The sequence below is a fragment of the Mandrillus leucophaeus genome, unplaced genomic scaffold, assembly GCF_000951045.1.
Source record: "Mandrillus leucophaeus isolate KB7577 unplaced genomic scaffold, Mleu.le_1.0 Scaffold43, whole genome shotgun sequence".
NCBI lineage: Eukaryota > Metazoa > Chordata > Mammalia > Primates > Cercopithecidae > Mandrillus > Mandrillus leucophaeus.
This window is the reverse complement of record NW_012104587.1, coordinates 640,196-653,402: the sequence shown is the minus strand read 5'-3', so window position 1 is coordinate 653,402 and position 13,207 is coordinate 640,196. Positions and strand designations below refer to the sequence as shown.

General features: G+C 49.3%; 1 protein-coding gene and 1 pseudogene across 3 annotated transcripts in view; both read left to right on the top strand.

The window, feature by feature from the left end:
* The window catches only part of LOC105549021 (transmembrane protein 258), a 27,187-nt gene that overhangs the window by 2,837 nt on the left and 11,143 nt on the right, over window positions 1-13,207 (top strand). For both annotated transcript variants that reach the window (XM_011993343.1, XM_011993345.1), the window contains exons 2-12: window positions 286-396; window positions 957-1,154; window positions 2,555-2,656; window positions 2,751-2,879; window positions 6,946-7,006; window positions 8,599-8,675; window positions 9,599-9,696; window positions 9,905-10,001; window positions 10,253-10,332; window positions 10,444-10,569; window positions 10,908-11,101. In XM_011993343.1, the coding sequence (XP_011848733.1) occupies window positions 286-396; window positions 957-1,154; window positions 2,555-2,656; window positions 2,751-2,879; window positions 6,946-7,006; window positions 8,599-8,675; window positions 9,599-9,696; window positions 9,905-10,001; window positions 10,253-10,332; window positions 10,444-10,569; window positions 10,908-10,959 (1,131 nt within the window). In that variant the 3' untranslated portion in view covers window positions 10,960-11,101. Of the gene's footprint in view, window positions 1-285; window positions 397-956; window positions 1,155-2,554; window positions 2,657-2,750; window positions 2,880-6,945; window positions 7,007-8,598; window positions 8,676-9,598; window positions 9,697-9,904; window positions 10,002-10,252; window positions 10,333-10,443; window positions 10,570-10,907 lie in introns of those variants that run through there.
* On the top strand, window positions 11,463-13,171 carry LOC105549022 (annotated as a pseudogene). The gene has a single exon (XR_001007495.1). The product of XR_001007495.1 is annotated as an uncharacterized LOC105549022 (transcript).

Sequence of the window (13,207 nt, the reverse complement as noted above, 5' to 3'; positions counted from 1 at the left end):
CCCCGCCCATGTCCTACTGATTGGTCCATTTTACTAAACCTCTAGCTAGCTACAGAGCGTGGATTGGTGTGTGTTTACAGAGCACTGATTGGTGCATTTTATAAAACTCTAGCTACAGAAAAGTTCTTCAAGTCCCCACTCGACCCAGGAAGTCCATCTGGCTTCACCTCTCACTTCAACTTGGGTACAGCCTTCCGGCAGGCAGGAGAATGGCCTTTGGTGTGAACACTGCCAGAGTCCAGGGGGCTGGCTCCCTCACCTTTCATCTTCTCCCCGCACTTGCAGGATCCCTTTGTGGCCTTCCACAGCAACAAGGGCCTTGTGAAGAAGTATATGAACTCTCTCCTGATTGGAGAACTGTCTCCGGAGCAGCCCAGCTTTGAGCCCACCAAGAATGTGAGACCCTGTGTTTGCTATGTGGCAACTCTTGGTTGTTGAGAAGGACAGAGAGGAGATAGGACAGTCTAGATGGGATCACAGTCATAGTAGTCATAGTAGTAGCTCTGGGGAATCTTGAGGTCCTTGCTTCTTTTGCATAATCCTGAGGTCACAGGGCCAAGGGAGCATGACTTTGCAACCTATGGCTCCCCCAAGGCTGCCACTACCATGGCTTCCATCGTTATCATCATCATCAGTATGAGCACTTACTATGCGCCAAGCATAAACTCATAACTCTCACACATTTACAGATGAGATAACAGGCTCAGGGAGGTTAAGCAACACAGCCAAGGATCACACAGTTAGTAAATGGCAGAGCAAGGACTTAAGTCCTCTGAACTCTTAGGCACTATCCCATAGCACCTCCTTCTGTCATCCTCATTGTCGTGGTATCTTTGCCTAGGACTGTGGACTTCCTACAGCTACCTCAGTGGGAGGTCCTTGAGCCTGAGAGGGCCCTTGTCTCCAGTAGCGTTGGGGTGCAGATGAGAATAACAGCTCCTCCTCCTCTTCTGCAGAAAGAGCTGACTGATGAGTTCCGGGAGCTGCGGGCCACAGTGGAGCGGATGGGGCTCATGAAGGCCAACCATGTGTTCTTCCTGCTGTACCTGCTGCACATCTTGCTGCTGGATGGTGCAGCCTGGCTCACCCTTTGGATCTTTGGGACATCCTTTTTGCCCTTCCTTCTCTGTGCCGTGCTGCTCACTGCAGCTCAGGTGAGAGCCTTTGGCTTGTCAAGTGCACTCAGTATCCCTGGGGAAAGCTCCTTCGGTGTTTGAGGAAGGCCAAGGATTCCTGCCCTCCAAGTAGGGTAGATCTGAAGGTATGCAGGAGAGTGCAGGAACATGCATTCCACTGTCTTGGCCTGTCTGCTCTTTAGCCACATGGGCATCTTCATTTCTCTCACTGCCTTTTTAGCTCCTTCTCCGAGGGTTCCCTTATTTCTACATGGTTTGTCCTCTGCCACAGCCCACCTGTGCCAAGAACCAAATTTCTGGTTTTTTAGCAAAGCCTGGCTCCCTCCCCACCACTGACATTGCCCAACATGTTAATAATGATTGAGCACTAATTCTTGACCGTCAGGACCCATTTGCCAAGCCTTCTGCTCATGTTTGAGTCCTTTCTGTATTCCAGATGTCAGTCCATCATAGGTCATGGGCTTCAGGCCGGGCGTGGTGGTTCATGCCTGTAATCCCAGCACTTTCGGAGGCCAAGGTGGTCGGATCACTTGAGACCAGTTCAAGACCAGCCTGGCCAACGTGGTGAAACTCCACCTCTACTAAACATACAAAAAGGCGCGGTGGCTCACGCCTGTAATACCAGTACCTTGGGAGGCCAAGGCGGGCAGATCATTTGCGGTGAGGAGTTTGAGACCACCTGGCCAACATGGTGAAACCCCATCTCTATTAAAATACAACAAGTAGTTGGGAGTGGTGGCGGGTGCCTGTAATCCCAGTTACACGGGAGGCCGAGGCAGGAGAATTGCTTGAACCTGAGAAGCAGAGGTTGCAGTGAGCCGAGATGGCACCACTACACTCCAGCCTGGGCAACAGAGCGGGACTCGCTCTCAAAACAGGCCAGGTGTGGTGGCTCACGCCTGTTATCCCAGCAGTTTGGGAGGCCGAGGTGGGCAGATTACCTGAGGTCGGGAGTTCGAGACCAGTCTGGCGAACATGGTGAAACCCCCAACTCTACTAAAAATACAAAAAAATTAGCCAGGCATGGTGGCGGGCACCTGTAATCCCAGCTACTTGGGAGGCTGAGGCAGGAGAATTACTTGAATCCAAGAGGTGGAGGTTGCAGTGATCTGAAACTGCACCACTGCACTCCGGCCTGGGCAACAAGAACAAAACTGTCTCAAAAAAAAAAAAAAAAAAAAAAGTCATGAGCTTTGGAGCTGGCGAAACTGAAGAACAGAGAAGGGATGGTGATTTGCCCCAACTTACGTGTGAGTCAGTGGCAGAGGCAGAACTAGGCCCCATGTTTCCTGACTCCTGAGGTGCATCATAGGCCTTAGCAGATGAAGGAAGTGGGAGAGGCTGAAGGAGGCACAGAGGTCAGTGAAGGGGACACTGGGTCTGGTGGGCTGCTCTCAGCATTGACTCTTCTCACCTAGATCCAGGCTGGCTGGCTGCAGCATGACTTGGGGCACCTGTCGGTCTTCAGCACCTCAAAGTGGAACCATCTGGTACATCGTTTTGTGATTGGCCACCTGAAGGTCAGTGGGATGGGGAGGGGCTCTCTGAAACTCCAGGCAATGAAGGGCTGCCTTGGGGGAAGGTTTTCATACTCGTGTCCCTGCTTTTCTGTAGGGGGTCCCTGCCAGTTGGTGGAACCACTTGCACTTCCAGCACCATGCCAAGCCCAACTGCTTCGGCAAAGACCCAGACATCAACATGCATCCCTTCTTCTTTGCCTTGGGGAAGATCCTGTCTGTAGAGGTAAGTGGAGGTATCAGTGGAAAGGTCTTGGGGAATAGGAGGCAGCCAACATAGGGGGGTTGGGGAAGGTGCCCACAATGTCAATGTGGGCAAGACACTGGAGCTGGGCTAGCTGGGGCTTTTGCGATTTTGGAAGTTCTAGAAGGCAACAGGCAATAAATGGGGGCTGCCCAGAAGGGAATCACCATCTTCCCTAGACCGTTCGTTCAGTCAGCAAACCGTTACTGCATAAAAGGCACCTCATTTTGCAAAGGATCCAGAGGATGACCAGAAGCATCCAAAGGATGAGATGGCCTATCCTTGAAGGTGCTGATGGCACCTCCTGGAGGTGATTTTTTGACTCTTGTCCCAGGCAAGCATTCCCCTTGCACTATGTATTTCTCTCCCACACTTAGGTAGCCTTCTTGTCACAGTCTTCTCTGTCTAGGGTTGGACTGTCTGACTCTTCTTTGATGTCCAGTTATCTGGAACATTCATTCACTGAGTACTACTTCTCACCCTGCTGATCCCCAGCCTGACTTCCTGGGTGGTCAGCGTTGGGTTTGAGTTGTCATCTGAGATTGTAAGCAGAAATAATATAGCCGCTGAAGGAATAATGCCTGGGGGTGGAGATCTGGTGAACTTTTAGTGAGCATTAGGCAATGGAAGGTTCTGAAAAGCCAGCAGAGATCTTTGGAAAGTTAATTTAAAGCCCTTTGTCCCAAGCCTCTAGGCTGCAGAGTTCTTCCAGGTCCCCTCCTCCACTTTATGATGTTTCAGCTTGCCAGGAATTAATCTGTCGTTAAAACATTTCAGTTCTAGGCATGAGTCCAAGGTAGCCTGGCTCTCATCTTGCCGTGAGAACTTTGAAAGGGCTTTGGCAGCACTGGCTGGCCTGGCATGAGGAGCTCATAGCTTGAGGCTCATGCCCCACCTGTCCATAATGCTCTTATTTTCCCATCTCATGAGCATGGACCTGGGCTTGTTATATGTCCGATACCATTACGGTGAGTACTGTGTGGATGATGAAGCAGCCCTGCCCACCGTCTGACTCCCGTGGCTGCTTCAAGGGCAGTGTGGTTATTTGCTGGGCAGTAGCATGGGGCTTGTGCATTTCTACTGTCACTACAGAGGGTTTAAAAAAAGACACGGGCAGGTTAAGTGGAGGGGAACCGTCTCACACCACCACCTTTACTGCTTCCTGGTACTTGGGTTTTCAGGAAATTCCTATCAGCAGACATAAAAAATAGAGAATGAAGGGACGCGATTGGCACGTGCCAGTGGTCCCAGCTACTTGGGAGGCTGAGGTGGGAGCATCGCTTGAGCCCAGGAGGTGAAGGCTGCAGTATGATCACGCCACTGCACTCCAGCCTGGATAACAGCGTGACCCTGTGTGTAAAAAAAATAATTTTTTAAAAAGATTAAAACCAAAAAATATTGTAAACAGAGCTCAAGGTGACTTACAGATTTAAAAAAGTAAAATATGACAGAAACTGAGAGGTAGTCATGACCAGATATGGCCTCCTTCAGGTGCTGACATCTGAACTGAGACCTGAATGATGAAAAGGGCCAGCACTGCAAAAATTCAGGGAAGGAACATTTGGAACAGAGAGAACAGTCAAGTACAAAGGCTCCTGGATGTTCAGAGACAGTAAGCAATGAGAAAATGAGAAGACCAGAAAACTAGGGAGGGGCCAGATCATGTAGGGCCTTAGAAAGCCATGGAAATGGTGTGGTAAGAAGTTTGGGTTTTATTCCAATAGCAATGGGAAGTCACTGGAGGGTTTCTGGTGTGTATAGCAATCTGCTTTGCACTTTTAAAAGGCTTGCTCTGGCTGGAGGTGGAGAGGATGAATTATAGAAGGTAGGTATAATCACAGATATAACCTCAGAGAGGAGGCTGGAGCGAGTCCAGACCAGACCAGGAAGGAGCAGGTGAAGCCAATGGATTTGGGATATGTTTTGGAGGCAGTGTAAACAAGGCTTGCTGAGGACCTGGATGTGGTGGTGAGAATCACCCCATCTTCAGCAACATTAACTGAGGGAAAATTGAAAGAGGGGCACCCTTGTTTGGTGGGATGAGTGGGGCAGAGCCCCACCCCACCAGGGTGGCCTCCTATTGTGGAACTGTTACGGAAAGGAGCCCCACCCATTACTTCCTCCTTGAATGGCAAATGCCTTTATGACCCCTATAACTTGCCCCATTATGTTTAGACCCTTGGTGGTCAGAAGGGTTCTATTTAGGTCAGTGTCCCCTGCCCCTCCTTGTCCTCCAGGAATTTTTGAGAGGCACTGATGTGGATGTCATGGGGTCAGCACAGGCATCAACATCCCCAAAGGGATGGAACCAAGCAGCCTATTGCCCAGGCATTCACTAACAGGCAGCCCATCCTCAGCCTCATAGCTGGCAGGGGTGAAGAAAGGCTACTTTGGGTCCCAATTTTTTTTTTTTTTTTTTTTTTTGAGACAGAAGTCTCGCTCTGTCACCCAGGTTGGAGTGCAATGGTGCGGCCTCAGCTCACTACAACCTCCACCTCCCAAGTTCAAGAGATTCTCCTGCCTCAGCTTCCCGACTAGCTGGGACTACAGGTGTGTGCCACCAAGCCTGGCTAATTTTTGTGTTTTTAGTAGAGATGTGGTTTTGCCATGTTGCCCAGGCTGGTCTCGAACTCCTGGGCTCATGCAGTCCACCCACCTCAGCCTCCCAAAGTGCTGGGATTACAGGTGTGAGCCACTGCACCCGGTCTCTGTTTACAAATTTATCACTAGCTTCATCCCCTAAGGTTATAAGCTCCAAGAGGGTGGGAAGTCTGTATTGTTCACCTCTGTATCCTGAGCATCTAAAACATAGCTTGGCACACAGTAGGTGCTCAAGTACTTGAATCTGTTAATGTAGAAAGCACGCTTCATCTAGCTGAAGTGCCTTGCACAGAATAAGCTCTCAATAAATGAACTGTGGACACATGGAAGGGTGAGCTAGAGCTCTGCTCAGGGGTTGAGTGCTCCTCTTATACCCTTGTGGTTGTCTGGTTACCTGAACTAATTGGAGTGCGATACAGACAGTCATGGAGTGAGACAGCAGAACTTTGCTGTCTGGTTTGTGAGCCCACACCAGGGGTTCTAGGCTGGCTGGTTGACATGGTGGCCCCAGCCCGTCTCTTCAGCAGCTCGGCTTATAAAAAATAACCACCACCTACTGGGGAAAACTGCTGGAACCTTCAGATTGCCAAATTGTTCTTGGTGTCTTTTCCAGAAATATTTGCCAAACTAGCCTTCAGGGGATTTGATAAAATCCCCTGAAGTCAAGAGACCATGTTGAAGTCAAGAGACCAAAAGATTTTGATGGGGAGGGTTAGGGGCTGGATATAGAGGGAATACTTAACCTGTATAGGGGCAGATATGGTTGTCCATGGACATTCTGATGTCAAAAAGTACGATGGCGGCTGGGCACAGTGGCTCACACCTGTAATCCCAGCACTTTGGGAGGCCGAGGTGGGTGGATCACCTGAGGTCAGGACTTCGAGACCAGCCTGAACAACATGGAGAAACCCCATCTCTACTAAAAATACAAAATTAGCTGGGTGTGGTGGCAAATGCCTGTAATCCTAGCTACTCGGGAGGCTGAGGCAGGAGAATCACTTGAACCCAGGGAGGCGGAAGTTGTGGTGAGCCAAGATCATGCCATTGCTCTCGAGCCTGGGCAACAAGAGTGAGACTCCGTCTAAAAAATAAATAAATAAATAAGCACGATGGGAGAAAGGGGAGAGGGTAGTGGGGCCTGGAAACCTTAAGACAAAGAGAATGAACACAAGAGGGCCTGTGGTCCTGTAGACTGTGCTGGGCACATCCCTCATGTGAGCATGGGCCATCCAGCTGCAGGCCATGGTGTGACACGCTCTGCAGATTACAGCCTAGGGCTTCATGTTCCATGTGCTGCAGGTAAGGCTGGGCCTCTTGGAGCTTTCCAATAGCACCAACAAACTGTCAGCCCTGGAGGAGGCCTAAACTTCCAAGCAGGGGAAGGTCAAGGTCACAGAGGGAGGAATCACTGGTCTCTGAATGCTCATGTGTTTGCTTTTCTTCACAGCTTGGGAAACAGAAGAAAAAATATATGCCGTACAACCACCAGCACAAATACTTCTTCCTGAGTGAGTGTCCCCATCCAACACAGGGGAGCTGCCTCAGGAGGGAATGCTGAGGGAATGAGGAGGATGTGGCTCTCCAAGGGATTATGGTATTTTAAGGAAAGAGGCTACAGGAAGTACCCCACCCCCACCCCCAGTTACTCCCTGCTTGAGAGCAGTTTGCCATTTCAACTGAGCGAAGTGAAGTTAGGCTGATGATTGGCTGAAGGTTATTTGGTTGGGGGCAAACTAGTTCCTCCCATCCAACTCCAGTTTCCACTAGGAAGCTGGGTGTTTGGAGTGTAGAGAGACCTTTTGCTTTACCCTCAACCTTATCTTAAACTTTGTCAAGATGGGCCAAGGTAACCTGGTAGAGCCCAGTCCAACCCCCAGAGGAACAAAGGTACGGATAGTTCTGGAAGGATGGGTCTGGAGGAGACAGGAATTGCTGTTAGAACTGAGAAGATCTTTCTGATGATTCCATATATTCCCAGCTTTAAAAGTCTGTCCCAGCTACTAGGGAAACTAAGGTGGGAGCATCCTTTGAGCCCAGGAGTTTGAGGCTGCAGTAAGCTCTGATTGTGCCACTGCACTCCAGCCTGGGCAATGGAGTGAGATCCTGTTTCTTAAAACAACAACTCTGCTCCATAATGCCTAAAATGAGCTTTAAACGCCTTTAAATTTTCAAATTTTTTAAAGAAAGAAGGGAAGGAGTCCACTGATCTTATTTTAGTTTGAAGGAATTCATCCTAACTGCCTATCACCAACTATCACTAATAGAGAAAGGTGGATGGGGCAGAAGGGTAGAGCAGAGACCTCTGGAAGAAATGATTTTAGAATCCATGGCACATCAAGATGGAGGAGCCGTGGGTGGTCATTGTCATACTAGGAGTTATGGGTAGCATCAGGTGCCACAGAGAAGGGCTACAGAAAAGGAAATGAGGCAGCATGTAGAATGCAACACTTCTTCAACTCCCAGTTTTCTTTCAAGAGAGACCCCTCAGTTCCTTCCCACGACTGACCTCCAGGGCTTCAGATTGGGGTGGCACAAGCCCATCTCCCTAGTCTAAGGAAGTGAGCTTCACAGCCTGTGAAGGATCCATAGGGTCCTTCCCAACACACACACACTTTCCTGCTCCTGCCCCTTCACCTGCATGGTGGAGCTGCCAGGAACAAAGGGCAGATGACTGTAGGGACAGGACTGTGGCCAAGGTAAGTAAGAGAGTATTGGCACCCTTTTAAAGGTGTGGGATCCATGAAGTGTGTATATAGGAAAGTGAGGAAAAATGAAAAATAATAAAGGTGTGGGAGCAGAGCAAGTCCCATGCGTGAGGCCTGAGTTCCCAGGCTGCCTGTCACTGAAGAGTGCCACTCACGCCCCTCACCTTCCCTGGCATCCTCTTAAGAGTTTTTGCCCTCCCCATACTTGGATTTATGCCCACCTTCGGTGCCTGCTGGTTCCAGTGGATTGCAGAGCACTCAAGCAGCTGGAGGGGAGACAGAAGGGATGATCGGAAGAGGCAGTCCCCTGCTAGAGGCCATCTCTCCAGCATCAACTGGCCCTTTCATGACCGTCTTGTGCTCACGCCTCCTCTTTGTCTTGGTTTCCTCCCCAGTTGGGCCCCCAGCCTTGGTGCCTTTCTTCCTCCAGTGGTATGTTTTCTATTTTGCTATCCAGCGAAAGAAGTGGGTGGTGAGTATCCATGACCCAAGAAGCCCACATCCTTGTCTCCAGCACCCAGAGTAGGGCATAGGGATTCCCCAGGGGAAACTGAGGCTGACTCCAGGCCTAATTTAGAGCAAACTAATAGAAGCAGACACAGATCCTTGCCTTCTCTAAGTGGGACAAAATGATTTGAGCTTAGCAGGCAGCCTGATTCCCAATGTGCAATTTCATGCAGCCAGTGTCTCCAGAGGTTCTTGTACTGGGCATAATGCCAGGGGGCTGAGTTGGGAATGGGCAAGATGAATGATAATACCTACTTTCAAGGAAACTTCTGATGAAGCAGAATGTGGTTGTTAAATCAGAAAAGAGGTACAGGCAATAGGTTCTGGGGACTCCAAAAGGGGCCTGACTGCACCTGGCTTTGTAAAGTCACTTTTCTAGCTGGCCTTGAGGCTGGGCGGGGTTTCTGACAGGCAGAGGTGGGGCAGTGGGGATGAACTTCAAGCAGAAAAGCTGGAAATGAGGGGTAAGTTTGACAACCAGACATATTGTGGAGGACTAGTGTCAGGGGAAGAGTATGGTGCTTGGTTCAGTGTACAGAAAAGCAATGAGAGATTTCATCAGGGCACTGGCATGGACTGAGCCATGGTCCTGGAAGATTCATTTGGCAGCATGCTGAAGGATTTAGATTGGCTGGGAAGAGCTAGAGGCAAGGAGACCTTGTAGGCCTTGGTACTTTTGAAGGGGACAGCAAGAAGAGCTGGGGGGTGCCAATGGGAATGGAAGAAAGGAGCAGTGGCACTAGATATTGCAGGATTGGACCCCTGAGAAGCTGAAGACGACTGAGTCTGGATACCCAGGAGAATGGCTGCACCATACAAAGAAAGAGCTGGTGACAGGAAGAGAAGAGCTGTTCGTGACTGTTATGCTCACTGCTTTCCTCACTATAGGACTTGGCCTGGATGATCACCTTCTACATCCGCTTACTCCTCACTTATGTGCCACTATTGGGACTGAAAGCCTTCCTGGGCCTTTTCTTCATAGTCAGGTAGTATTTGGTGGGGGCGGGTAGGGACTGGTGAAAGAAATGTTGGGGAGTGACCAGTCTGGTCTAGGGGCCGTGCTGGGGCTTTGGGTAACAGTGGGTGTTTCAGGAGTTGGCTTGGGAAAGTAGATAGGCTGGAGCAGTTATCTGAGGGGGAAATCCGAATTCTGGGCTCTGTGTATACTGTTTTTGTCTGTGTAACATTCAACAGGTTCCTGGAAAGCAACTGGTTTGTGTGGGTGACACAGATGAACCATATCCCCATGCACATTGATCATGACCGGAACATGGACTGGGTTTCCACCCAGGTAAGGGACAGTCACTCAGAAGACTGGAGCATAACATAACTATTGAAAAGGGTGGGTAGGTGAAAATAGCAAAAACAAAAAGTCCCCCAAACAGCATTTTCTTATTAGCCTGAGGCTCTTGTTCTGCTACCATGTGAAGTGAGTGACCAAGACAGTCTCACGTCCCTGCCTCACCCAGCTTTACCTGGAGAATGCTGGGCTGGCCTTTCCATCTGATACTCAACATGCTCTCCCCTGACCTTTTCCTCCAGCTCCAGGCCACATGCAATGTCCACAAGTCTGCCTTCAATGACTGGTTCAGTGGACACCTCAACTTCCAGATTGAGCACCAGTGAGTAGGGAGCCTGGGGAAGCAGGGTCCTGGGGAGGGTATAAGTGTAGGGTACAGGTGGGAGCAGAGAAGCAGGAACCACTGACTCCCTGCTGTTCGTTCTCCCTGAAGTCTTTTTCCCATGATGCCTCGACACAATTACTACAAAGTGGCTCCCCTGGTGCAGTCCTTGTGTGCCAAGCATGGCATAGAGTACCAGTCCAAGCCCCTGCTATCAGCCTTCGCCGACATCATCCAGTGAGTATCTGAGCCCAAGAAGATGGCCGGTAGGGAGGGAAAAGGGCAGGGCAATGGAAATGATGACATGTAGGGTGGGGAGTGAACAGAAGGTATTCCCAGTCGTGTGGGATGGAGTTCACCATGGCAAAGGCAGGATTCTTTATTGGTCCTGTGGCCAGGTCAGGCCTTTGCCCTCACTGGGGTTCCCCTCAGTACCATGGCCCAAGCTAGCTTTCTCTAAAGTAGAGGGGAGGAAAGCCTCCAGCTGGAAGAAGGCCTTAACCTCACTGCTGCATCTCTGATGGGTTCAGCTCCGCTTGCCTCCCTCACTGTCTGCCCCCATTTTGTTCCTGCAGCTCACTAAAGGAGTCAGGGCAGCTCTGGCTAGATGCCTATCTTCACCAATAACAACAGCCACCCTGTCCAGTCTGAAAGAAGAGGAGGAAGACTCTGGAGCCAAAGCAGAGGGGAGTTTGAGGGACAATGCCACTGTAGTTTAATACTCAGAGGGGGGTGGGTTTGGGGACATAAAGGCTCTGACTCAAACTCCTCCCTTTTATCTTCTAGCCACAGTTCTAAGACCCAAAGTTTGGTGGACACAGAAGCCCCCAGAAGGAGGGAAGGAGCTGTTGGGGCAGGGGTGTAAATTATTTCCTTTTTCTAGTTTGGCACACACAGGTGGTTGGTGAGCAGAGAGAACCAGGAGGGTAACAGAAGAGGAGGGACCTACTGAACCCAGAGTCAGGAAGAGATTTAACACTAAAATTTCACTCATGCCAGGCATGGCGGCTCACACCTGTAATCCCAGCACTTCGGGAGGCCGAGGCAGGCAGATCACAAGGTCAGGAGTTCGAGACCAGCCTGACGTAGTGAAACCCTGTCTCTACTAAAAAGAGAAAAATTAGCCGGGTGTGGTGGCGCACGCCTGTAATCCCAGCTACCCAGGAGGCTGAGGCAGGATCATCTCTTGAACCGAGGAGGTGGAGGTTGCAGTGAGCTGAGATCACGCCATTGTACCCCAGCCTGGGCGACACAGCAAGACTCCATCTCAAAAAAAAAAAAAAAAAACCAAAAATCCACTCATACAAAGGGTGAGCTCAGCTCACTGGTCCACTTCTCAGTGCCTTCTCCATCCTCACTTGCAAACCTCAGAGGGATAAAGCAGTTGAACCTGATGAGCAAGAATTGTAACAGCAAGGAATCATTAATGCTTAGAATTCTGAGGTCCAGCACAACTCAGTCTCTAGGAGCTCAGCTCACTGCCCAGGGATAGGTATGACCTACGTCTGCCTTAGGCTGCTGGTAGAAGCCATTCTCCAGTTTCAGAAGCAGGAAGGGCAAAGGTCAAGACTGTGGTATTGGAGTCTTTTGGCTCTGAAGGATCCTGGAACCACTGATTTTGTTTTATTCCCTCCAGGGTCTAAAGAGAACAAGAAGTGCTAGCTCTTACCAAAACAGATGGTAGAGAGTTGCTGGCTATTTAAAAGCCCTTTCATCTTTTAATTCACTTCTTTTCACTTCTTAACCATCCAACAGGAACAGAACACTCCTAGGACTGGGAGTCTTACTTTTAGCTCCATAAGCAAATGAGCAGATGGGACAAGTTAGTCTTTTCTCCCTAGAAACAAAGGGGATGCCTGGTGGTTTCCCTTTGCTTCCCAACCTAAAATTTCAAGTTTAATAAAATAGCAGTTAGCATAAGTGACCAAATTGGGAGATAATTATCACTCATGAGGAAAGATACACATTTCAGTCATAAAGAATGTAAGGGCTATAAGCACAAACTTTCTATAACCTAAATGATGTTATAGCATTAGTATTTTTTAGCAGGAGCAGAAAGATTAAATATGATCACTTCATACTTCTAAATCAGAAATAGGAAGATTAAAACCACAGAACAGTTTGTGACTGCCGTTGCTATAGCTAGGTATCTTACTCTGTCCACTCTTGTTCAAGTATCTAACTCTTCTGGAGACCAAATAGGCTTTAGAAGAGATTATCCTAAATTCCTATCAGTGTAATACTAAAATATAACTTTTTAATCACCTGGTTTTTAAAAGATAAACAATTTAGCCCATCTCTCCAGAGAGCAAACATAGGAATATGCCTCAGGAGCCTTTACTCCCTGGGTTTATCATCAGCCCTCATACCCGTTTCCCCCTCCAACCCACAGCCTTTGCTTCCAGGTGGGGGGATTACTTCTTTGCCTCTTCAGCAGCATCTACTCTAGGCGTATTGATCACTTTGGACACTGGGAGAAGAACCTCAAACTAGGAAGAAAAGACAGCCTACATTTAGTTTTGGGAGGGGATGGCAGACAGCAAGGAGATGAGCATCCTAAGGCATGCTGGGATAAGGTCAGAGGCACCACCCATGGAGAGGTTTGTCAACACAAAGACGTGGAAGGTTAGAGGTTTGTCAACACAAAGACACAGGAAGAATGGGCAGCAGAAGATTTAGATGTTTTCCATTTGGGCACATTTAACTTAGCTGGATAACTTGGTTTAAAACAGCCTGGGTAGGAAAATTAGAAGCAAGCTGGGTGCAGTGGCTCATGCCTGTAATGCCAACACTTTTGGGAGGTCCAGGCAGGAGGATCGCTTGGGCCCAGGAGGTCAAGCCTGCAGTGAGCTGAGATCACCACTGCACTCCAGCC